This window comes from Misgurnus anguillicaudatus, chromosome 16, assembly GCF_027580225.2.
Source record: "Misgurnus anguillicaudatus chromosome 16, ASM2758022v2, whole genome shotgun sequence".
Taxonomy (NCBI): domain Eukaryota; kingdom Metazoa; phylum Chordata; class Actinopteri; order Cypriniformes; family Cobitidae; genus Misgurnus; species Misgurnus anguillicaudatus.
Window position 1 is genome coordinate 18,090,353 of NC_073352.2, and position 24,823 is coordinate 18,115,175.

At 37.9% G+C, this 24,823-nt stretch overlaps 2 protein-coding genes across 11 annotated transcripts in view; one reads left to right on the top strand and one right to left on the bottom strand.

Moving 5' to 3' along the window:
• Nucleotides 1-24,823, top strand: part of arr3b (arrestin 3b, retinal (X-arrestin)) — a 34,811-nt gene that overhangs the window by 3,837 nt on the left and 6,151 nt on the right. For 2 of the 5 annotated variants that reach the window (XM_073854239.1, XM_055178803.2), the window contains exons 2-5: nucleotides 9,665-9,807; nucleotides 23,603-23,655; nucleotides 23,756-23,999; nucleotides 24,749-24,782. In XM_073854239.1, coding sequence (XP_073710340.1) covers nucleotides 24,775-24,782 — 8 coding nt within the window. In that variant the 5' untranslated portion in view covers nucleotides 9,665-9,807; nucleotides 23,603-23,655; nucleotides 23,756-23,999; nucleotides 24,749-24,774. Of the gene's footprint in view, nucleotides 1-9,664; nucleotides 9,808-23,602; nucleotides 23,660-23,713; nucleotides 24,000-24,748; nucleotides 24,783-24,823 lie in introns of all 5 variants that reach the window. The other 3 variants (XM_073854240.1, XM_073854241.1, XM_073854242.1) reach the window with 3 other exon arrangements.
• inppl1b (inositol polyphosphate phosphatase-like 1b) lies at nucleotides 978-19,275 on the bottom strand. Of its 6 annotated transcripts, none has more exons than XM_073854234.1 (28): nucleotides 18,856-19,275; nucleotides 17,858-18,661; nucleotides 16,809-16,872; nucleotides 13,820-13,958; nucleotides 13,442-13,583; nucleotides 13,120-13,260; nucleotides 12,945-13,032; nucleotides 10,676-10,765; nucleotides 10,240-10,362; nucleotides 10,044-10,158; nucleotides 9,836-9,936; nucleotides 9,654-9,756; nucleotides 9,363-9,559; nucleotides 9,119-9,236; nucleotides 8,902-8,998; nucleotides 8,630-8,769; nucleotides 7,668-7,766; nucleotides 7,496-7,581; nucleotides 7,221-7,302; nucleotides 5,107-5,193; nucleotides 4,696-4,803; nucleotides 4,514-4,602; nucleotides 3,066-3,153; nucleotides 2,756-2,911; nucleotides 2,448-2,517; nucleotides 1,559-2,348; nucleotides 1,352-1,470; nucleotides 978-1,171 (listed from the first exon to the last, which is right to left on the bottom strand). In XM_073854234.1, the coding sequence occupies exons 2-28, from the start codon at nucleotides 17,992-17,994 to the stop codon at nucleotides 1,078-1,080; spliced, it is 3,663 nt and encodes a 1,220-aa protein (XP_073710335.1). In that variant the 5' UTR covers nucleotides 17,995-18,661; nucleotides 18,856-19,275; the 3' UTR covers nucleotides 978-1,077. The 6 variants fall into 6 exon arrangements, with proteins under 6 accessions (XP_073710335.1, XP_073710337.1, XP_073710336.1 ...); XM_073854236.1 differs by having other exon boundaries at nucleotides 17,858-18,679; XM_073854235.1 differs by having other exon boundaries at nucleotides 18,787-19,275.

Sequence of the window (24,823 nt, forward strand, 5' to 3'; positions counted from 1 at the left end):
CCTCCATCTCCATGCTGAAAGATATTCCTCAATAGGGTTGAGGAAAGTATGGAGGCAGGTAGAGGGTCATGTATCGGGGATGGGCTTGAAACCATGCTTGAACTACCTCTGCGTGGTGGAACCAGACATTGTCCCACACAATTACATAGGTGACCCCTGCACCTTGAAAGGCCGGCTCAATTTCAATGAGAAACTCAATAAGATGTGCAGCATTATGGGAACCAAGTAATGGCCTACGCCCTACAACACCATCTTCAGAGATAGCTGCGCACATCTTTTCTCCACGTTGTCCAGGCACTTGGACAGTGATTATGTTCCATCCAACGGTGATGAGTTTTGGCCAGGTTAAAGCCCACTTCATCAACAAAATACATCCTTCACACTTACCTTTTTTTCTCTAAAGTTTCGGATTATAGAATTAACTGTTGATCTTCTTAGATGTGGATCAACTTATCTGGTAGGCCTCGGTTCACCACATGATCAACGATGATGGCCCGGACTTCATTGGAGACAACCGTTCTGCCTCTCTCTCTCCGATGACCAACCCTTTGATGGCCCCCAGCCCACCTCTCTGACCTCTCTGTTGGTGCCCAACCCCAGCTCTTTGACCTCTCTGTTGGTGCCCATGCCCACCCCTCTGACGGATCCCTTGTCCACGAGCTCTTTCTATTCTATGCTGTCTATTTTGCTCCATGTTGAAAGAAATTGGGTTTATAGGTTAATAATATAGGTTAATGTATTGTGAGCATTGCATTGCATTTCTTTGATGACACAATGATTAGGTGTGGTGAAAAAGTGAATGTGTAATTGTGTGCGTTGTACTTAGTTAATTGAACATGTGATTACATGTTTGAAAAAACTGATTTGATAATCTGATTTGAGTTTTTTACTAACAGTTGTGAGGTTTCACCACATACTTGCGATAATAGTTCGAAAGCGAATTAAAAACAAACTGTATTACAAATGAGACAACAAAAGAAAGTTTAAAAAAAAACATTTATTAGATAGACAAATACTGAAATTGTTATTTATAAAAACGTCACAATATAACTCGATAGTTTACATGGTTCTCTGTCTTCAGTCCCAAATTTTGGGCAGGTTTTCCAAGATTCTTCGTCTGTGAGATGGATTAGATACACCTGCTGCACAAAGCTCCTCCTCTGTTATTCCACTATTACAAAAGCACAAAAGTATCTTTTACAATAGAAGTATCTTTTATTACATATATATTTGAGTGCAATCATTATTTTTATTATTTTATGGTTGTTAAATTTAGCTAGTGAGGCAGTGACTAAAGAGAATAACAGTGAGAGAATGTGCAATACAATTGTTCCAAACACATCTGCCTCACCTGAAGTAATCGAGATCATCCCAGCCATTGCGGCTGAGATCTAAAGTGTATCGCTGAAGACCCAATGTGCTGAGCAGCTCCCACACTGTTTCTGGGGCTCCATGCAAGACTGACACCTGCTGACACAAAACACCACACATATCTTTTTATTTTTTTCAAAACATAGTACACTAAACGTAATCAACGATTAAAAGTTATCCAACTCACCTCTTTCCCCCAACCATAGCTTCTTTCACCATCTATACCATAATCAAACCCATGACGCCTTACTGGAGGTGACATTTGATTATACTGGTACTGCCTGTCTACTGGCTGAAAATCTACCTCACTTAGTGATTTAGCCATTTGTAGGGCTGTTAGTGAGTTGTCACCTGCAGCTGGCTGTTCAACCACCCAGGCTGCAACAGATTTATAGATGGGAACCCTAGTGGACACATAGGGCTCTGGTCCATTTTGCATTGGCATGGGCTGGCCCTGGTGCAGCCTGTGATAATCCTTTCTGACTTTCTCTTTCAGTGGCATGTCCTGGGAAAAAATGGAGTGGTTCATGTAGGAGTTTGTGTTTTTTTTGACTGGTAATACCGAATCCTGTGCCATGTTGTTTTTATGGGACTGTAACTGTGAAGATGGATTTAAAAATGTGCCGTGTCTCTGGTTTGGGGATATATTAGGGATATCTGGTCCTGGGAAAAGCTGATAAGAGGAAACAGGCAATGCCAGTTCACTTAGACCCTCGCAGAGCGGTTTGTGGGGTGGTAAGGAGCCAGGAATTTCGATTTCCGTAAAGTCTGACCTCCGAGCAGATCTTTTACCATGGCTTTGGCCTCCTGTCACTCTAGGGAGCTGTATCACAGTGTCGTTGGCACACACTACTTGGGACTTGTTGCTGGCCGACTGTATCTCTTCAATCCTCCGCAACACAGGCATCCCCTCAAACATGAAGTAAGCAGGATTGGTGTAACTGTTTGGTGCTGGGGTGTGTGAGACTGATGGAGTTCTGTAGCAGGCATGGAAAGGTCATCAAAAAACAAGGACATTAAACAGGATGTGAATGAAAATGAGTCTATCATAAAGTCATTATGTATATTTGACTCACTGGGTGGAGAATGCACAGAAGGGAGAAAACAAATGATCCTTCGTCACTTCCTTCTCAACACAGAGCCATTCGTAATACGCAAAAAATGTGCTTAAAAATCATTTCAGGCATTTAAGGAGTTAAGAATCATGTTTCAATAAAGACTTAGTATGCATCTGGACAAGAAGCAAAGAGAGGAAGCTGTGGTAGATAGAAAATCAGTCAAAGCTACAGAGGAACCAAAACTGGAAGAAATCTAAGGGAAAGTGTCTCTAAAGCAAATTTAAGGAAGTGATAGAAGACAAACTGAAGTCATGTGGACTCCCTACCGTAGAGCCTTTCCCGAATCTTTCGGCATTCTGGTGGTACAAAGACCCTCATTCGTCCTCTGATTGAGCCCATCTCTTCCCCTCTGTGAGTCAAGCATGTCTCAAATAGTCCTGAGGATTTTCCTGCTACTGAGCGAAGTGCCACACAGCATTCACCTAAAACAGCAGAACTAACAATAAATGTGACTGCACTGATTCAAACACCGTGAGCAGTTCAACTGGGTACTTAATTCCCCAGAATTAAAAGAACGTCATGTGCATGAACTGTATTTATTACAAAGCTGAGGTTATAAAAAGCTTGACTATGTACCATATGATTCAAAGCCATCACATGACTTCACAGAAAAGAGCAAGTGCTGATCCCGAATATAGTCTAAATCTGAGCAAACTGGCTGAAGCTAAAAAAGGAAGGAAACAGAGAAACATAAACACATTTATCAACATAGATATCCAAATTTAATCCGTTTCTGTTTTGTACCAACAAAACTGATATTATAATAGCCCCCCTGTAGTCAATAATATTATTCGTTGAAACTTATCTTTGAGCAACAAAACGGCATATGTAAAAGTTTCTTCATCCCTTAAAATAGTTTGACTGTAACTCTATACTCTAGTAATTTAGTTTTTTAATAATAGATCCTATTTAATGTTTTCCCGTCTGATGTATTTGGTGTATTTTTAAAAGTTGTATGTGTATGTTGTGATTGTGTGAAGCACCACGGTAGCCTGAATTAATTGCCCCAAGGGGATAAATAAAGCTCTAAACTATAGTATATGCCAGTGGCGGCCAATGACTTCTTTTTTTGAGGGCACTCGATGCTAAGTTCGTCACAACATGTATGTAGCCCGTCATTTGTGTGGTTCGTAATTTCAAAATAAGTGTTCTGCGCGTCGAGTTATCCCATGTGCATCACGTGTCCTGTCAAAACAAGTGCCTGCCGCAGACGCGTCCAAAGGGTTTAAGATAAATAGACGCTCGCGTTTGCCAGACACTCGCATAATCTCATGCGTAATCAGAGTTTACTGTTAAGGGTGTGTCTTGCGTGTATTTTACGAACGTGAGCGCCTCTTTTATCATAAACGGTTTCGACGCGCGTGCAACAAACACACACCTTGACAAAACACGCGATCCACATGGTTCACATGACGCAACAAACACACATTTGAAAACATGAGCAACACACAGGACACTCTGAACACATATTTTGAATTTGCACCCCTCGGGTGAGCAGTCACGAGCCGCCACTGGTATATGCGGATCTATATACTCAATTGCACCAGCTCAGACCATAAATACATACAGTATGTAAATGCTGCATTTGGCAGTTTCAGACACGTAGCTGATGGTTTTACAATTCAAATGTGAGTTACATGTTTGCAGCACATATTTAATTCGGCGCTGATGTTAACAAGTTACGCATTTAAACTGCTCGTGCTTGGGTCGCAGAAGTAGAGCTGAAGCAGCAGTGCTGCGATCGTTTCAGCGTAGAGTCTATGCGGCATGCATATCTATGGCTCAGACTGCCTGATCCACTCGTTTAACTTTTTTGATGTGATTAGTTGGATTTTTTGGCGTAGGAAACCCATGTGTTTTTTTTAGACTGTCTATGAAAAACTGCAATTTTATGGAGAAAATACTCGGCAAGTGCGTTGAATGATGATGGTTTGTCTTAAAGCATATTAAACCACATAGACATAAACTACAATAAAAACTTGATTTTAAAGTCAAATATATCATACTGAAGCAAATGTCACAACCTTGGGAAACTGTTTTGAAGACCAGCCAAGTTTAAGAAACCCTGGCACCTCACAGTGCTGCGAGTCATTCTCTAAAGAACGGCGAGGCTCTATACAGAAAAAAACTTTCAGGTCAAATGAAATCTGAAAAGCAATAAGACAATGCATGCTTCTTGCCTTATTGATTACTGCATAAAAGCTACCTTCGAGACAGCGTGAGTGGAGCTCAATAAAAAACTTGGCCTTGCTTGAAGTTTTCACTATGGCTTCAACTGCCTCCAGCTCAATGCTGGCTCTCTCTGAGGCTGAATCTGCATCCAAAGAGATAAAGATAAAGGACCGTGACATGGTCATGACACCAAGTAAAACAGAAAACAACTCTAGTCAAAGACCTTTCTATATTTATGGCTTAGAGATACAGTAGGTCACAAGCTTATTGCATGATTGGTCTTTGATAGCTCACTGTTAGTGTAAGATTGCCTTAAAATCAAACAAAAGGTTCAATAAGTGTGGCAAAAGGACATGGAGGATCCGTAATAAAATGCAAGGTCAGCAACCCTAACATAACTCCATAAATTGTGTCTGAGAGACACAAAGTGAATAGAACTGCCTACCTGTTCTGGGGAACTGTGATATCAATCCTAGTTCAAAAGTTGCAAACACAGGTGAATGATCACTGGTGAAGATGTCATCTGTGCAACCTGACAAAGATAAATAAGTCAGAAGAGAGAAATAAGGTAACATTGAAAAGATGGTTCTGTTTCCAATCCCCATCTATTTCAGACGCTAGTTTTATATTTGTGGTACATGCTTTAAAAAAGTATCCAAAGCTGTGTTTAGTGTAAATGTATCAGTACAGTACAGACATAGCAACCATTTCTTAAATACTGGTGAGCACCATTTTGATAAATAAACAAAATTATTTCTTAAATTAAGTTACCATTCCATTGTCTGCTGTCAAAATAGATCCCTACAATTAAGCATAATTATTACATACTCATTTTACATACTATTTCATGATAAGGATATTACACTCTAAAAATGCTGAGTTGTTTCAACCTATGTATGGTTGGGTCAAATATGGACAAACCCAACTGTAGCTTAATAAAAAACCATTTCCTGGTTGAAACAACCCAGCATCTGGGTTGAAATAATCCAGCATAGATTTATTTATAACCCAACGGTTTGTACATATTTAAGCCAACCATGGGTTAAAAACAATCCAGCATTTTTAGAGTGCAAGTTCATCCAATCACTTGTTCTTAAAGGGCACCCTGACTATAAAGACGTGTATGCTTTAATACTTTATATCTACCACTAAAATCCATTGATAGAAACCATTTATTATTATTTTTTACTAGCCTATTTCAAAAATCCCAACACGTAATACTCATTTTAAGCTGTGGAGGCCACTATTATTTTTAGTGCATTCTAGGTTGATGGGGTGTAATGGTTGTCGTGCAATATTACTACAGTTTACTGCAGTAAATACTATGGTATCTATTACAGTTTTTAATGTGAAAATGTTTTACTCCCTACTCACATCATCTTACCGATCAGAACGCTTTTATTTCGATCAATTTTCATTTTGTAAGCTTTCTGTATTGTTCATCATTTATGTTACCCTCAATTATGCCATACATGTGTTTATAGTCAGGGTACCTTTTAAAGCAATGAGAGCGACAGGATATGACTCTGTAAACCACAGACAAGGGTAGGAGAGAAAACAGTGCCCCCAAAAAAACCTTTATACCATACTACAGCTAAACACATTTCATTCCAAAGTGCTACAAAAATAGCAATTCCAGGTCATAGTTACTCCCCTAAAGCTAAAGTGCAAATCAACAAAAGAGTTTCTATATATTTATTATTAGAAGCTTGCACTGTTATGCCTGGGTCAAAAAGGGACAAAACCAGCCGTTGGGTTTAATGAACCTAGATAATGTTTATATTTGACCCAACATTTTGAGTTAAAACAACCCAACATTTTGAGTTAAAACAACCCAGCACAAATCAACAGTGTTGGGGAAAGTTACTTTTAAAAGTAATGCATTACAATATTAAATTACTCCCCCAAAAAAGTAAGTAATTGCGTTACTTAGTTACTTTTAATGGAAAGTAATGCTTATGTTACTTTTAAGTTACTTTTGCGTTACTTTTTCTTGGCTGAAGCTTGATCTCTTTCATGCCTTGCAGGTGTTTTTTATGACTGAGACGTTCTGCATTCAGAAATAAATTTTTCATCACATTTTTCATGTCAAGGCAAGCTCTGGCCTTCCATCTCAGTTTCTGACTCAAACTGTTCCCCCACAGGCATGTACGCATAGCGTGCATAATGTGACTATGTTTAGTTCAATTCAGTATTTTTTTAAATCTAATTAATTAAACTAAAAAAGTAACTTGCATTACTTTGTTTTAAAAAGTAACTTAAATATTAATCTGTACATTCTGTAATGCACGTTACTTGTAATGCGTTACCCTAAATACTACAAATCAATAGGTTGGGTTTGTCCCTTTTTGACCCAATGCTGGGTTGAAAATAACCCAGCGTTTTTTAGTATGCACATATATAATATATAATATAATATTTGTTGATCATCTTTTATAAACATGCAATTTGACCCTTTTCTAAATCAATAACAGGAAGTAACGAAACAAATTACTTTGAAATAATTTGTCTCAAATTTAATTAAGATGTGCCTGGGAATAAAAGTATAGTTGAACCTACCATAAGAAGTACAGATTATGTGAGACTCTGGGTAGGACTTCCATAAAACTCTGTCACACCATGAAGGACCATTGACTTGCACCTAAGCAAAGAATGATTTATGTAAATGTGTGTGCAGTTACATAAATAATTTATTTAAAGTAGTTTTTGATGAGATATATTTAAATCTAAAAAAGTATGCAAAGTATGTTTTCTATGCTAAACCTAATATTGATTAATAGGCCATCATTATTGTGAATAAATACATAAAGTATAAATAAAATGGAAACTCTTACCCCGCTTGATTTTTTCTGCCATAGATAGAGGTCTCTAGAACCACGTTCATACCGATAGGTTGGGGGAAACAAAATTTTCTGTTCCTCTTAAAAGAGAAAACAAACAAAAAATAATTGAAGAACTGTATTTTTTTTATTTTACGTTTGTGACTGAAAAGAAGAAGGTTCTTACTAAAGTTAAAAAAGGCTTTTCGTTTATGTCTCTCTCTGGTCAATTGGTCTGCACACATCAGCTCCTCGAATTCTCGTTTTGAAACATGTTTCAATATGTCCAGCAAAAACAAGACCTAAGTCAGACCTTGGAAATCACTGGTGAACACAAAAACCTTAATAAACTCTTAAAGGAACACGCCCAGATTTTGGGAATTTAGCTTATTTACCGTATCCCCCAGAGTTAGATAAGTCCATACATACATTTCTCATCTCTGTGCATGCATGCTGTAACTCTGTCTGACGCAGCCCCCGCTAGCGTAGCTTAGCACAAAGTTTGGAAGTGAATGGCTCCAGCTAGCAAACTGCTCCCAATAAGTGACAAAATAACACGAACATTTTCCTATTTATGTGTTGTGATTTGTATAGTCCCACCATGTACAAATAACAAGGTGATATGAGACACAGCGATCTTTTAACAGTATATATATTCTCAGAAGACGAAGCACTGCTACTTGGGCGGAGTGATTTGCACAACTCTGACCCAACTCTCTGCTCCTCACCAGGGGCTTCTCGGGTGCTGCAAGCAGGTCGCTCCGCCCAAGTAGCAGTGCTTCGTCTTACAAATCACAACACGTAAATAGGAAAATGTTTGCGTTATTTTGTCACATATGGGGAGCAGTTTGCTAGCTGGAGCCATTCACTTTCAGTCTTTGTGCTAAGCTAAGCTAGCGGGGGCTGCGTCGGACGGAGTTGCAGCGCGCACGGAGATGAGAAAGGTATGTATGGACTTATCTAACTCTGGGGGATACGGTGAATAAGCTAAATTCCCAAAATATGGGCTTGTTCCTTTAAGGTAAATCAGTGGTTTCGTTTAACAAAGTTGCGTTCCCTTGTAGGAATGTTTTAATGTTATTTTGATGTAATAAGTAAAATAGTCATTAATATTTAGACAAAAAGAAAGCAGAGATAATAGCTCTCTGACCAGCACGTCCAGGTCCAGGCGGTAGTTGAGGTCTCCACACCAAAAGAGATGATTAAAACGAAAACTAATGTCAAATGTGCTGAGCTGTTTGTCTCCAAGAGATAAGAGCTTGAGGATGTCCTGAAAGTTATGGTTCCGCCTATGTGACATAAAAGAGTAACAATACAGAAAAAGACACATACAACATACAGTACTATAAAACATGAAGACCCAGATGTTTCGCATTTAGTAAATGCTATCGCAGGACCAAAAGGTGTTATTGATGTAATACCTGACTGCTTTATCACTACCAGAAGTCAGATGGCAGTTCACAAAGCCCATAGAGGTGCCATTAAAGAAAAATGAAATTCCTACTGCTCCTTTATTTCCTGTAACACCCCAAAAATAATTTATTTAATATTATTATTTTATAATATTAAATAAACAATATAAAAAAAATTAAATATTAAGAGAGAGAGAGGAAAAGAAAGAAAGAGAGTGATTTCTACCAAGTGCGTTTCCCAGGCCAGTTTTTACAATAGCTGTGTTTACTTGACTGATGTGGCTTTCACGCTCCGGCTTCACAAACACAGCCAGTTTCAGATTCCAAAGGGACTGCACTGCCACCTACAGTACAATCACATTAAATACAATCTGTACCTTTCAATTCACTTAAAACTATAATTTTGGCCGAACTATCCCTTTAAGGATAATGTGTTCATGGCTATGAGGGTTTTGGATTTCTTATCAGACCTGTTTGAAGTCAATGTTGGTTGCACTCCGGAGTGAGGCTCTGATATGCTCAGTCCACTCTCTCTCACCCTGCGGGTTGTCTTGAGTGCCCACGGCATAGATATCATGAGGCAGAGAGGCAATGGACTCATCTTGGGTGATACCCAGACCACAGCAAGTAAACCAGGATTGCAGTGAACCAGGTGGAGGGGTGTGCCCTGCGCCAAAATGCAAACATGTGCTGCAACTGTTATTAAATTTCTTCCAAAATAATGCCCTTAAAATTAGCATAATGATAACCGTATATTATACCCATGTTCCAGGTGCCAACAAACACAGAGATGATGTCAAGCTCAGACTGTTTGGAGTGAGTCGACTTCATAAGCTGCAGCAGGCGACAGAAGGCTTCTCGTTTCTGTAGAGCACAATACATCAACACATCCTCAAGATTACATCAGTTTGTTAGGTAAGCAAATGCTTATCTTTCTCCTCACCTTTATGCTCTCAAACACCAGTTCCCTTGGAGGGTTTTGATGACTGTCCACAACCATCTTGAGCTTGGCAGGACCTTTTTGAAACTTTACCAGCTGCACAACTAATATGAAGCAGAGTATACATTATTATAGAGTATTTAGTATAGTGGTGTGTAGTTTGTAAAGTATAGCGTTCCCAACAGTGGGTATATAAGGTAAAGTAACTTACTCCTGTCATAACTGACAGTCTCCACTCCAGATGAGACAGATTTCTTGTCAAACAGCAGTACTCCTGCATCAATGTCTACTGACACTGTTTGCCTGCCATACCTGACCACCTTCACCTTGATAAGCAAATGCATAAACACAAACAAATAAAAATGCTATCATAGTTAATGGGAGGAGAATGGGCATGAATGTGCTACCTGAAAGCTGTGCACCGGATTCGGTCTATCTTGTTTTTTTGTAACTGTGACGGCCTCTGGAGGAGTGGCTGGTTGCAAAGATAAGTTGTGATTTGTTACAGCCTCTTTCAAAGCTTTGAGAACCTACAAAAGATGCACATTATCGTAAACATACAAATCCTTTATAGAATGCATAATGTGACATGACTATAATGCATTTGTGTTGGAAGTGCTACAAGCGTATTTGGTTTATGCATGCGGATATATATTTGAATGTTTGGTGGGTGTTTCTAAACGACTGTTGGTATATTTCTGTGTAAATGTGTATATTACCCAGTGGCGGCTCGTGCCTGCTCATTCAAGGGGCGCTAATTCAAAATAAGTGTTCGGAGTGTCATGTGTGTTCCTTGTGTTTTCAAAATATGTGTTCTGTGCACATGTGGGGTGATGTCTCTACCCTCTTCTCCAGGGATGACAACAGGTTACAAAGGGTGGTGAGCTTGTGAAGTAGATTATCCATGTTTTCTTCAGGACTCTTTCCTGTATTCTAAAAGACAAGTTTTATGAGATCACAGGACTTTATACAGTAATAAAGCAGTGTAATGTGGGTGTTGCTTGTCCATGCAAAGACACTTCCACAGTGAATCTCATGGGTGGTTACCAGGATATTTACTGTATGCAGTTGTTTGAGTGTTTTAGGGAGTTGCTAGGGTTTTCAGGGTGGTTGTAAATCTAAAGAGCTCCTACAGTTTAAAGAAGAAATTATGGAAAATGTGTCTGGGATTTGTCCAGGATCATCTGATTTTGGTTCATTCACACTGCCAATGATTTTCTGGAATCTGTGCATCCATTTACGTGGCAAGTCGTGTTATAGTCACAAAAAACTAGATACATTTACCCGCGTCCACGGCACGAAATCTAGATTTCTCCGTGCCTTGTGCACAAATGTCTTTTTCGTGGCACTCGCACGAATTTCTATAAATAGTTTTTCGTTCTCTCTTTTATTTCTATTTTTAAATCATTGTCGCTTGGTGTTGGGGTAGATTTGGGGTTTGGGTTAGGATGTACCTTTATGTATTGGTTTCTACATGTTTTTCTTCCGTTTTTAAAACTATTATCGTCTGGAGTTGGCGTTACTGTGCATTCACACCAGATGCAGTAGAGGCGGCAAAAATTGACTTAATGTAAATCACTCACGCTTGCCGCCTATTCCGCGTCTGGTGTGAAAGCACAGTTAGAGTTGGGGTTTGGATGTCTAAAAATGTAACAGAATGTGATTCTAACCCCCAACCCCAAGCGAAAATGGTAAGAAAATAGGAAAAAACAATGGGAAACAATTCATAAAAGGACACGAAAAAGACAGTCGTGCCACGGACACGAAAAACTAGTCTCAGAAAAGTGACACGAAAAAAGCTGAATTCCGTGCCTTTGACACAAATAAATTAATCAAACTTTTCGTAACTATAACATGACTTTCCGTGAGATCACTCTGTTTCACACACGTGCCATAAAGATGCACGTAAAGTCCTGTATTTTGTAGGGACAAAAGAAACCACTCTGGTGCATTTTTGTTTATGATAAGTTCATAAAAGAGCGCATTATGCACGGTTCTGTTATGCTGGTGAATGATCTCAGCTTCAGTGCAGATAGTGAGGAGCTCCCTGATCTTTGCTTCAGTTCAGTTTGCAGACATTTCACGTGGTGAATGTTAATCTGCATTTAAATCTGCTTTGTCAAAGAGCTGAACCATAAATTCTTGTTGCAATGACACACGCCGTCCTCACCACGGCACGTCACTTACGGCACTGTTTCTTTCATTTTTCCCTTTTCACTTTGCCTTATTATTCATTAATATGTAATTTATCTCTTCCACTGTACCTGTGTCGCTTAAGACTGCTGCTTTTACTCCCATACTCAAAAAGAGTAATCTGGACCCGGCAGACTTATCCAACTAGCGCACATTTCCAATCTGGAAAGAGCACTTTGACCTCGGCGTGCCGTTACATCATCACTCCTGAATACTCCCCCTCTCGCTCAAACTTCCTTCAATATTACTGCGCCCGAGCTCGAAGTGTGGCAAACTAAGTGCTCTTCCGCCATACAATATAGTTCTCGTTTTTTATCCGCTTTAAAAAATCGGCATGTTTTATTTTGTGCTACCATACTTGTGTAACTACTCATGTAACAGTCTTTAAATAGGGAAAACATGGAAGTGTTTGGTGGCTTCTAAATTCATCCCTGTTTGGATCCTAAGGAATGAGTGGGGCTAGGCTAAATGCTAACACATTCACATCACGCTGTACAAAGATTAACTGCACGCATTGAAAAAAGATAGGCATGTATTAATTTGTCTAAGTTGAGGTAAGAACATAATAAAATATTGAAAAACAGTGATGTTTTCCTATAAGGTACAGTAGCAATGTGTACCTTTGAGGTACCAGACCAGTATGCACCTTTTAGGTACAAAAGTGTGCTTTTTGAAAAGATACCACCCCAGTAACAACTTTTGTACCTTCTTGTACATTAATTTTTCAGCTCCATACTTTTAATGCACTTGAGCAATTGTCTAATTTGTTTCTACCTTTATTTCTCCCGAGCAATTTTAAAAGAAACATCTGAGACTATAGCTGATGTTGAAATGAAACACACCTGAGAGAATCCATTAAATCTCCTGAGCTATGAAAGAGTGACCATCACATAATAAAATGTTCCTCTAGGCTAGTTACCTGCTTTATGGAGAAGGTGAGGTGGCTGCTGGGATGATCAAATACTTTAGCCAAAGTCTCCAAACTGGACAGTGTCTGGTCGATCTCACTGTGTGAAATTTCAATTAATTTAATTACTGTTTTTCAAAAAAAAATTGACAGCAGTGTAGAAATAAGGCGAGATGCTACAGATCACCTGTGCAAGTTGTCACACATGCAGCTGAGGATAGACTGAAAGTGCTGCAGTCCTGACGCTCCCCTCTTAACATTCTCCAGATCCATGCACGCATTACCATGCAGATACTCGTCCAGTAAAGGAATGATCTCACAACCTACACTGTAAAGTAAAATATGATCACAATGATGAAGCTGTATAAAGAGACATACATCAAGTTTAGTTTCATATTATTCATAGAAAAACTAAGATCTAAAACAATTGGTAGGTTAGTATGAAATTAAGTGTTATTAGTCATCTAGTATTTCTTTTAAATCCATAGCTCATTTGTGAATATATATACCTAGTTAAGCTGAGCTCCTGAAGCCTCTGGAGCAGTAAATGAGGGACTGCTGAATTGGAGGCTGGAGGTTGGCCCGTAGCAGGGGACATTGCCGGTGGTGGAGGAGTAGCAAGCGTTAAACCCGACTTTTCATCATCACCATCTAAAACAGGATGACATCTTGAACATATCAATATGTTCCTGTAGCTTAAATTGATTTGCATTGCATTACCAACGTAAGGTTATGGGTTTGATCCCAGAGGGAACACACATACTGAAAACATGTTTACATTAAATGCACAATACAATAAGTTGCTTTGGATAAAATAAATATATATTTGAAAGTTGTTTCCCAAGCTGTGGGCCAAAGGTCCCTGGGTTTTTATCATCCGATCTTACCTGAGCTCTCGTCGTTGGGCTCTGTCTCCCGCATAACAGGGTAAAGCAAAGAGGACACCAGACCTTTGTGAGGGTGTTGATACCCAGCAACTAAGTCACCAAGAGTACGAAAACAGTTCACCTGGACGCCCTGTGGGGCCTGTAAAACAGCATAAATATTTCAAATAAAAGGATTAAAAGATACATATCTACAGTTAGTAAAGTGATGGTGTTAAAGATTGGCAAAGGAAAAATCAAGCTAGGAAAATGGACAGACATTGGAACATGTGGCATAAGAATGAATACCTCTGCACTAAAAATTATTTGGGACTAAGGTAGGAACAAAACATGGCAAGCATTTAGTCTAGATAGGGTAACTCCCAAAGTTTTTCAGATTTTCCACTTTATATGGACCAAAGATACAATTAAAATATGCTTTTGTACTAACATCTGCCAAATTCTACATACCGCAAACAGTCACCACAGCCAGTTACTCACTATGCAAACAAGGGCACACATACACATGCACACTTAAACTATCAGGCATCACGGCAAATAAAACAACCCACACTGTGAGTGGCTTTTTATAGAATGTAGTTTCAAAGCAGCCTCGCTGAAACCAGTTTGGCAAAATTGCCAAAAATCTTCAAATAACTGCATGTTTTCCACTTCAAGAGTGCAGCTATTGAAAATCAATTATGTGAAATGAGACGCTAGAAAGGGGAAAGTACTGAGAAAACATCTGTCTTACAATAGAAGTAACTTAATAAAAAAAGTCTGTGTGAGTTTAAGATAAGGAACAGGAACTAAATCTACTTTAGAAATAAAAGACCCCTCATCAAGACTTTTAAAAAGATTTCAGCTTTTAAAAGTAACCATACAGTATATAGACTACGCCCAATACCTTTGACACAGAGACATTTATGTCTCAAATATTTAATCTCCACCCATACAGAAAGACCCCTTCCATCCATTTCCCACTGGATGAGTAGTGTGGGTGCAGGAGGAATCTGTATGAAACATCACTGACATCGAGTGCCACTGAGGTCATGCTGAAACCACGCAGCTGCATGCTTCAGACAGCAGCACAACAGTGCTGTACTGGAGAAGTGCAAAAGCTTTAGGACCCACAACAATTAACATTAAATATCAAGTAATGACTAAAACACAGTTTATACGTGTTTATTAGTTAAAAGTCCTAAAAATAACAATTGAAATTGATGACTTATGTTACATAAGGTGCTTCACATGAGTCTCATGCGACTGACTGCAGAAAACAAGTGGTCACCACAAACCATGTTTCCCCCATTGCATGTGAAACGTTGTACCTATGTAGGCTACTGTTAGTCATTTCTTTTAACAGAAACGTGTGTGGTTTTCGAGAATGAGGGCTTGCCCACAATTTGTCCAAGCGGACATCTGCGCAAGTTGGCTATGTGGCAGTTTATAGAAGTTTATGTTTATGTACTATTTGATAGATTGCTTCTCTTTTAAGAGTCGACAATACTTTTTTATTTTTATTTATAATTATACGATTAGTGATCTCATAAACGTACGAAATCGATCGTACAAATTCATACGAATTAGCCACTTTGCAACGTACACTGTCAACATTTTTTTTAATATGTACCCCAGCTGTTACACCCCTAAAAGTTTATATTTGTACCTGAGAGGTACATGTCCTTAAAGTATCTTAACATATTGGTACCAAATCGACCCCTAAGGTGAACGTGATTTCACCAAGTAAGATGTGATCCTGGATCAACGTCATTGTTTGTCCTGGATCAACATTTTCATTAACCAATCAGATTGCAGGATTAGTGTGTATGTTAGATTTAGGTTTAGGATTGGGGCTTTTAAGAAAAACTCCTCAAACTATAATTTCACACTCATTTGAGGGTTTAAAAATGGTTAGGGTTTTGAATTAAGGGTTGGTTGGGGTATCTTTGATTAAAACGTTGATCCAGGATCAACAGGGAGTGTTGATCCAGGATTACATCTTACTTGGTGAAATCACGGCGACCGACCCGGCACCTAATGGTACATATTAGAATGTTTTAAGGGGGTATTATTACATCAGTGACAGCTCGCGTACATATCTTGACTCTTTTTCTAGCAGTGTACGAATTGCCATGAAATTGTGTTGGATCGGTTGCATTTTATTGTTGCATTTTGCTGTTCACAAGCTTGTCAAAGCAAACCTACAGCACACCGGTAGAGAACCAGTGTTGAAGATGGCAGCACATGCCCAACACTTTTTTAATGAATTGAAACTTGTGATGAATTTCATGTTGTTTACATGTTAAATTGAATATGATTTCTATAAAACATATATGTACAGTATTGTGCAAAAGTCTCAGGCCACCATCGCCAGCTTTGTTGTTTTAGCAAAGTTTTAATGTCAATCCATATTTATTTTTTTAAACTCTTTTTAAGATACAAACAGAAAATACAGGAAATATGTACACAAAATTAAAAACAAAACAATTTTCAGAACTAAATGTCTTCTTCGGGCATCAGTCAGTATTTAGTGTGACCTCTCTTGGCACGAAACACATCTTGAGCTTTTTGAGGAGATTGAAGTCCTGAAGTCATTCGATTAGAATTAGAAATTAGGACTTTCTAAATTTAATTTAGGTTTAAGAGATCCTGCAGTTGCCTGCTATTGCTTAAGTGGAAGAGGTGTTTATCCTAAATACTTGACACTTCAGCTTATACTTGTTGTATTGTAATAAAGAGACTGAGAAATAATTTGATCACTATACAATTGCAAAAACAACAATCTAATGGTAGCATGGTGACCTAAGACTTTTGCACAGTACTGTAAATGCCTATACATAAAATGACATCAGAACTAATGTAGCAGTTGAACATGATATCCAGGGCATTGCCTCCATTTCTTTCTTCAAAAACACCATCCAAACGACGAATAATTTAAAAAGACACTGAAAGGCACTCGTTTAATGTGACGTTTGAGAAATCCAGTCTCTAAATGAATTTGTCATCTCACCTGAACAGCCAGTAGGCCATCTGCATCAGGCAGGATTCTGTATGTGTGAACATGTCTCTGAAACCTAAGCAGGACAGATAGACTGTTAAAACATAATACAAAACATAAAAAACATCATAAAATAAACATGGTCATCCTCTGTTCAAGTAAACTAAAGGTTAGATTTAGCTGGAAATACTATGGCCACATAAACAGGTACATCAGAGCCAATAAATAGGTAAACGTGTGGCTTTGCGGGACATAATGTGACGTGTCATATTATTTAGATTATGTAGATTAGGTTCGATTGTGCTCTTTGTGTGGTTTACATTTGCCCACACAGACTTTCACATTTTATCAATAAGATAAATTTAGAAGGTTGTGGTTCCAGGAAAGAAAGAAAGAAAGAAAGAAAGAAAGAAAGATGAAGAGCGGTACCAGGCGCAGAACAACAAACAGTATGAATGAGAGGGAATCATATAAAGTAGAAAGCTGGAGGGTTCAGACATCAGGAATGTATCTGGCTGTGGGCCGCAGTGGAGCGAATGCAGTGCGGTCACTGGAGCTCATTCCCTCCACAGGGGCCAGAGACGGGAAAAAAGACAAATTAAAGCCTGAATAAAGCTTACCAAGTGAGGCCCAATAGGGCTGGTGTAGACTGGGACTCCTTTGCTGGAGTTCATACACAGACATCTAAACAAAGTTAGCACTTTCTAGTATGACACTATGCTCATTACTGTAGGTCTGCTGAAACCTAATGGGTAAGGCAGACAAATTAGATATAATACCATAGATCAGTGCTTGATCCAGGTGGTATGTGATAAACTTTTGAAATTTTACAAAAAAGACTTTTATAAATGTCTCAGCAACAAATACAGTAAGCATTGGTAATGTTTCTGTAGCAAGATGGACTGTTAGTAAAGTACATTTATTTCAGTAAACAAATGCAGCATGAAGTTAAAACAACTTGGTTTTGCAAGTCAATTCAACTTACTATTTTAAGTTTTGACATTATTTTTTTACAGTGTATGTATGCACAAATTTTACATTTATAAAAGTGTGATGCTTACAAGAGACACAAGGCGTAGGCTCCAGGCACCGATTCGCTGTCCCTCACCAAGAAGCTGCCATCTTTCCCAGCACGAGCCAGCAGCTCTTCGGCTTGCACCCGGCTGATGTCTCGATGATACCACGATGTGGATGTCATGGTGAAGTCAGGGCACAGAATGAGTATCCTAGAAGATTGCCCTGAAGTTTACCTTCAAAACTCTGTGTCTGGTTGGTTGTTCAAAGTTATAGTAGATGATGTGTCAGGAGGGACACACTCAAATATGATGTCATGTTGTTGACCCAGATTGGAGGTCCACAATGACATGCCCTCTCCTAAGTGTGATGCTATCAGATTCCATCCAATCTTCTTTGAGGCTAAACCAGCGAAGTCAGATCCAGATGCGTTAAAGCACCCAACAACATCTAATACGCTCACCTGTGTTGAAAAACTTTGTTTCAAATGCAGGTCTCCTCATGATGCTTATGTCGGGTTAGCCACTGACACCTTCTTCTGGCCAAGACAGCTGATACCAAAGGGCTGTGATTCACCAGGACAGAGGTGCTATTTGCACCCATATTTTTGACCAATGAACATCCTATGTGCTGACATTTCCAGTAAGAGGAACCAAGAATGCAAAAAGTGCCAGTTCCAGACTGAGCAGACGCGAGAAGGCGATGGAGCAGCACCACCACAAATTCAAAATACTTCCACTCGGTTGCTTTCGCCTTATAAGGGAAAGGCAACACCCCTCAGAGAAGTTCAGCTGATGTCTGCAAACTCCACAAAGGAACAGCTACTTCAGCCAAGAGTCCACCAACAAGCCCTAGTGTAAAAACAAACCCTAGATCCAATAAACAGAGATGATTCTGACTAAAAAAACTTCATGGCACGTTCATATCCTATGAGAGTCCTCAAGCAGATGTAAATATGAACTGCGCGTCCCCTTACCAAATAGTAGGAAGTGCTTCACAGCTCCAGATGATATAGAGAGAAAGAAGAAATGATGAACATACAAACCTAAGAGAAATCTTCTTGGTGACCTCACACCATCACTTCTGCATGAACCTGAGCACTTTCTTAGATCCGTCTCTGTATTTCCCCTCTTTCCTTTAATCCCTCCCAGTTGTGATCTTCATAAAAACACAGCACATTCCATACACGATCACACACACATTGTGACTCAACAATGCTCATGTGTTTTGAAGTTGCCTCTACAGTGCCTTCCTTGTTGTTTCTTTCAGATCCTTAGATTATCAGGATATGTCTGCGAAGCTTCCAGTTGTTTTACCTTTGTTGGTTTCCCAGCTCTCTCTCTCATCTGTGTCTCCCTCTCTCTCTGTTCAGGAAGTTAAAAGCACAAGCTCCACCATATGGATGTGATCATCCCACTTTCTCGGCGTTTCTTGTTTTGTCCACACGCAGTTCCTCTCCTCCTACCGCCCTGTGTCTGTTTCCAGATGCTACTCAGCAAAAAGCCTATACTGCACACAAATACAGCTCTTCACTCCACCCCCAAATCTTTGTTTATTGTGTGTGGCCTATAAAAAGTCATTGTTTTTCCACTATCAAGTACAGCTGGTTGAAAGAAGTCAGACGGCTTTTAGAGGCTCCTGCTCCTGTGTTGTCTGTTCAATACTTGTTGACAATACAAGACAAGGTCAAATAAAGGTGCAAGTTATTGAAAATGCAGGAACTTTCACAGAGGCCAGCATTCACCTTAGTGTGCCAATAGTGCCCCCATTGTGAATATCTGATAAGGATAAAAAATAATAGAGAATGGGAATAATTTCCAATTTTGTAATCATGGCGGGGTTGGTTCATAAACATATTTCTAACAATGTTCTTCCTGAGGTGGTACACACTGTAAATATTGATGTAATTCGAGAAATGCATTGAAAATAGGTTAATTTCTGCATTTTATATAGTTGTGGAAAACAAATATTGCAGTATATTGGAAAATATCATGTAACATATTAGGCAACATATTCCACAATATATTGAACACATATCTACGTATATTTCGTATATTTCATGTATATATTTCCATCTAATTTTACATATATTTGAAATATATTCTACCATATAGTAAACATACACATGACACTATATCTGTATTGTTAATACATGTTCCCATATATGCACATAAATTTCACATATTTTCCATCTAATTTTACATATATTTAAAATGTATTCCACAATATCGAACACATATATTATGTATATTTCCATATAATTTTACATATATTGGAAATATATATTTTACCATATATTAAACATACATGTGACACTATATCTGTACATATATTGTTAATAAATTTTTGCATATAAATCGGAATACAATATTGCGGATATTTATAAACACAATATTGCGGATATTTATAAATATAATATTTCATATATTTTTAGATATATAAACACAAATTATATATTAATGTGCTATATATTGAAAACGGCAATAATGTGTATATTTGGCAATATACTGCAATATGTTACATATATATAGAATAAATGTACCATCAAAATATTATTCCATGAATTACCAATATATAATATATTGGAAAATTGAAAGGAAAATAATATATTACAATATATTTCAAGTAATATATTGGTAAATATATTTTCCTTTCGTAAGGGAAAGCATCAACACTGAACATAAGTAGAAAACTATTAGACACTATTTAGGTTGATCGTGATCAAAACCACATACTGACCCCTATGCTAACGCACCGAGAGCTTAAGGTTTATTTTAGTCACATTTATTTTTGACTCTATTCCTGTTCATTCAGACTGAGTGAGCTATAAAACCAGTAGTGAGACAAAACGCATTATCCTTTTATTGCACAGTATAATGAGAAACAAAACAGCTAAAGATTTTTTTCTCTCCAAAATATTTGACTAGACTTAAGTAGAAACTTGTGGCTATTTAAAAAAGCTTGTGAAAGGAAATAGTGTATTGTAAGAAAAATATTGAGAGAATTTTAGCATTTTCTTTTGCATGTTACACAATAACAAAGTAAGTGTTTAAACCCATCAGGAGATAACAAAAGAAACTAGGAAAGAGGATTATGAGTTTGACCCAAGCACATAAACTGGCAACCAGCATCCATTTCAAGAGAAACCTCTTTATTTAAACAACCCCTTAACATTTCTTGTATTCCTCCATGTTTAAAGATCAATAATGTAATGTTTAATGGTCCGCAGTGTGTTATTTACGCTACTAAACATTTGCTAAAAACTTATTTTGATCATTTATTTAGTTAATCTTTGGTTTCCAAATGAATCATTTAAATTAGTCATATGGTAACTGAGTGACTGTGTGAGCATACAGGAAATGAAAGCAAGATGTTTAGTGCTTAGCTGAAAAGTAATTTGGTTGTGAAATTCTCAGATGTGAAGCTAAAAGTATGTGTGGTAATAGAAAAGTCGTGTTGTTATTTAGACCACCCTTCTTAAAATGCACCTAAACCAAAACACAATAAAAGCCACATAACAACTGAAGAGCTCAGATGCAAAATCCACTAAGTGCGACTGACATGTTTTCTTGAAAATGAGCTTTTTTTATCAGACTCTGTCAACAAACTGGTATTTCTGAAAGGCCTAAGGCCAGGATTAAGCGGATTTGAAGCGAAAGTATTTGGTGAACGTCCGAGAGCATTCGTTTTATATCATTATCTCACTTTTTTGACGGAGGTGGCGTTTAGGGGCTTTTGCATCTGAGCTCCTAAATTACTAAGCTCACCCCCATAATCATACATCATTTATTGTATTCACAATAAAGTGGTTGAACGGTGGCTACTGCAGTTGAATTTTCCTATTGGATGTTGGGTCCAAAAAATGCCTCGTGATGTAAGCAGGTTCAAGCTCACCACGCCCTTGTTACGATCTCACCACACACTTGGTACGAGCTTAGGTCATCCCCTCTATCTCCGTTAGGATCTGCCCACTTTTCTTGCATTTTTCAAATATTGCCAGTGGGTGGGGTCAGGCTCTGACCAGTGGTTTAGTTATGCTTTAAATTCCATTGTATTTGTTTTTCCTAATATGGAAGTCAATCGTTACAATGAGCTGTGTGCTCATCATTTGTTAAAATATTTTCTTTTATGTTCATCAGAAAAAGAAACTCATATAGGGTTAGAACAACATGAGAATGAGAAAATGACAGAATTTTCATTTTGTGTGAACTATCCCTTTAAGCTATAAGTAGCTAGCTGTTTACTGGTCCAACATGGTTTTATCTGGTCAAATGGTGACCGACTTGACCACTTTCCGTGATTCATTTTTTATTATTCTCACTCTTTCAGTATGCCAAATATCCTAAAACTTGTGTTTTATGTAATCATAGACTGATTAACCTTATTTAAGATAATGGTACACATGGGCGTGCCATCTGGACACGGAAAACAAGCCATTTAACCTAAGACCATCTGTTAAGGTCTTCTCAGTCTGGTCCTTCCTCTTCCATCTTCAGTAAAAGGTTACATCAGTCACTTTTCCCATTGATTACAAAATGTGCAAAAAGATAATGTTGGTGTACATTATTTTGGCTGGTAGTAACAAGCTGTTTGTTCTGTATAGGTCACGGTCACAGCCCATTTAACTGCTTTTGAAGAAGATGTACCAAAATAGTCTCACACCAACCTCATTTCCTCTGAACCCTACAGAGTGGTAATACCACAAGAACCATTTAAAGGGGTAGTTCACCCAAAAAATGAAAATACTCTCATCATTTACTAAGCCTAAACCTGAATGAGATGTTATTATTTTGTTCAACACAAAAGAAGATATTTTGATAAATTGTGGTATGCACACAGTTGATGGTACTGCACTGATTTCCATAGTATGAAGAACAAATACTATGGAAGTGCTTGCCATCATTGATCAAAATATCTTCTATTGTGAAAGTGGAGGTTCTAAAACAAAGTGATTTTAAAGGCATAGTCTACTCACTTTCAATATTAAAATATGTTATTACCTTAACTAAGAATTGTTGATACATCCCTCTATCATCTGTGTGCGTGCACGTAAGCGCTGGAGCGCGCTGCGACGCTTCGATAGCATTTAGCTTAGCCCCATTCATTCAATGGTACCATTTAGAGATAAAGTTAGAAGTGACCAAACACATCAACGTTTTTCCTATTTAAGACGAGTAGTTATACGAGCAAGTTTGGTGGTACAAAATAAAACATAGCGCTTTTCTAAGCGGATTTAAAAGAGGAACTATATTTTATGGCGTAATACCACTTTTGGGAGTACTTTGACTCGCCTGAAAAGTCCGCTCCCCTTCACACTCTCATAATGGGAGAGGGAAGGTGTTACTGCGCCGAGTCGAAGTACTCCCAAAGGTGCTATTACACCATAAAATATAGTTCCTCTTTTAAATCCGCTTAGAAAAGCGCTACGTTTTATTTTGTACCACCAAACTTGCTCGTATAACTACTCGTCTTAAATAGGAAAAACGTTGATGTGTTTGGTCACTTCTAACTTTATCTCTAAATGGTACCATTGAATGAATGGGGCTAAGCTAAATGCTATCGAAGCGTCGCAGCGCGCTCCAGCGCTTACGTGCACGCACGCAGATGATAGAGAGATGTATCAACAATTCTTAGTTAAGGTAATAACATATTTTAATATTGAAAATGAGTAGACTATTCCTTTAACAAACTGACTGTGCATGCTTTTTGAATATGTCATTGTTAATATTATTCATTATTAATCTTAGTGGTCACATTTATTTATTTTAATATTTTGTATATATTAATTATAGGGGTGACTGTTGTTGCCGTTGTTCTGGACTCATGTTTGGAATCTGAAGCAACAGTGGGTGCTTAAAAGTCTTTATACCAATACTATATTTAACTAGTTTTTCTTTTTATAGATGAGCCTGAGACTGACACTCTCATTCATGTACCTCCAATAGATTGTCCCTGCGTCCAATACTGTGTTTATTTTTATACACATTGTACCCTGAGAAAGAAGATGACTAATGAACTAATAGGATTGGAGCACTTTATTACATGAGGCGTGTAAGCAATAGAGAGAGAGAGAGGAGGGTTTGGAATATAAAAGCATTGAAGATGAAGTGGGAAACAAGCTACAGAACTCACAACAACAACTGCAGAACAACATAAGTATAAAGGACAACCTGCCACAACCAGACGCAGGTGAGATTTGGACCATGAATCAGATTACAAACATACATAGATAAACTTGCAAGAGCTATACACAGCAATGAATTTTTTAATAATATGCCATTGTTTAATAAGGATATTGTGCGTTATTGTAAAAAAAAACAAGTGAGGCAAATTGAGTGTATACTGTATGTGTGATTAAATTCAATGATGATAAAATCACCTAAACCGGAGAGTGGATAAGAATCGGTTGTTTGCATGGTCTTGTATGGTGCTTATTCATAATCTTGACATTTACTGACAAAAGGCAAAATATATCTTGTATGTTCCCAGGCTTTACATTTGTTTAAATTAAGTATTATTAAATGGTGAGGAAATTAAGCTACTTCTTGCACAGCATTATATCCAATGTGTGCGCATTTGTTTAATGTATATTTCTTTATCAAATTCAACAAATAGTACATTTGGGTTGTAATATTTTTATTATTGAACTGCAAAACAAATCCATTTAACTGAACGTACACACTTAAATACCTGGCATTATTTACAGAGTTACACAGAAACAGATAAGAGTCAATCCTAAGAGCAGTTTCTGTAAAGGATTATAGATGAGTTTATCATTGTGTTAATCTCCTCTTCCCTGATAAACTCCACTGGATTACATCTCAGCAGGACAACACAGACATGAATAGTGCAAACAGACTCAGTTCAACGATTAAAAATCAAAACACTGCCCTCTGCTGGTAAAGTTGTCTCTTTAACCATTTTATTTCTAATTTCAGAAAACATTGGGTGAATATCCAACACCATGGCTAAGTAAGTTTATATAAAATAATTAACTTTAAAAAAAAAGATTC

Bases quoted from the DNA above. Each gene is read 5' to 3' on its own strand.
- inppl1b (XM_073854234.1), bottom strand. From the start codon at position 17,994: ATGACATCCACATCGTGGTATCATCGAGACATCAGCCGGGTGCAAGCC. The intron at 13,959-16,808 runs GTGAGATGACAA...GCTGTTTTACAG, and splicing joins ATGGCCTACTGGCTGTTCAG to GCCCCACAGGGCGTCCAGGT. The intron at 7,582-7,667 runs GTAAGAACCTTC...TTCTCTTTTAAG, and splicing joins AAAAGCCTTTTTTAACTTTA to AGGAACAGAAAATTTTGTTT.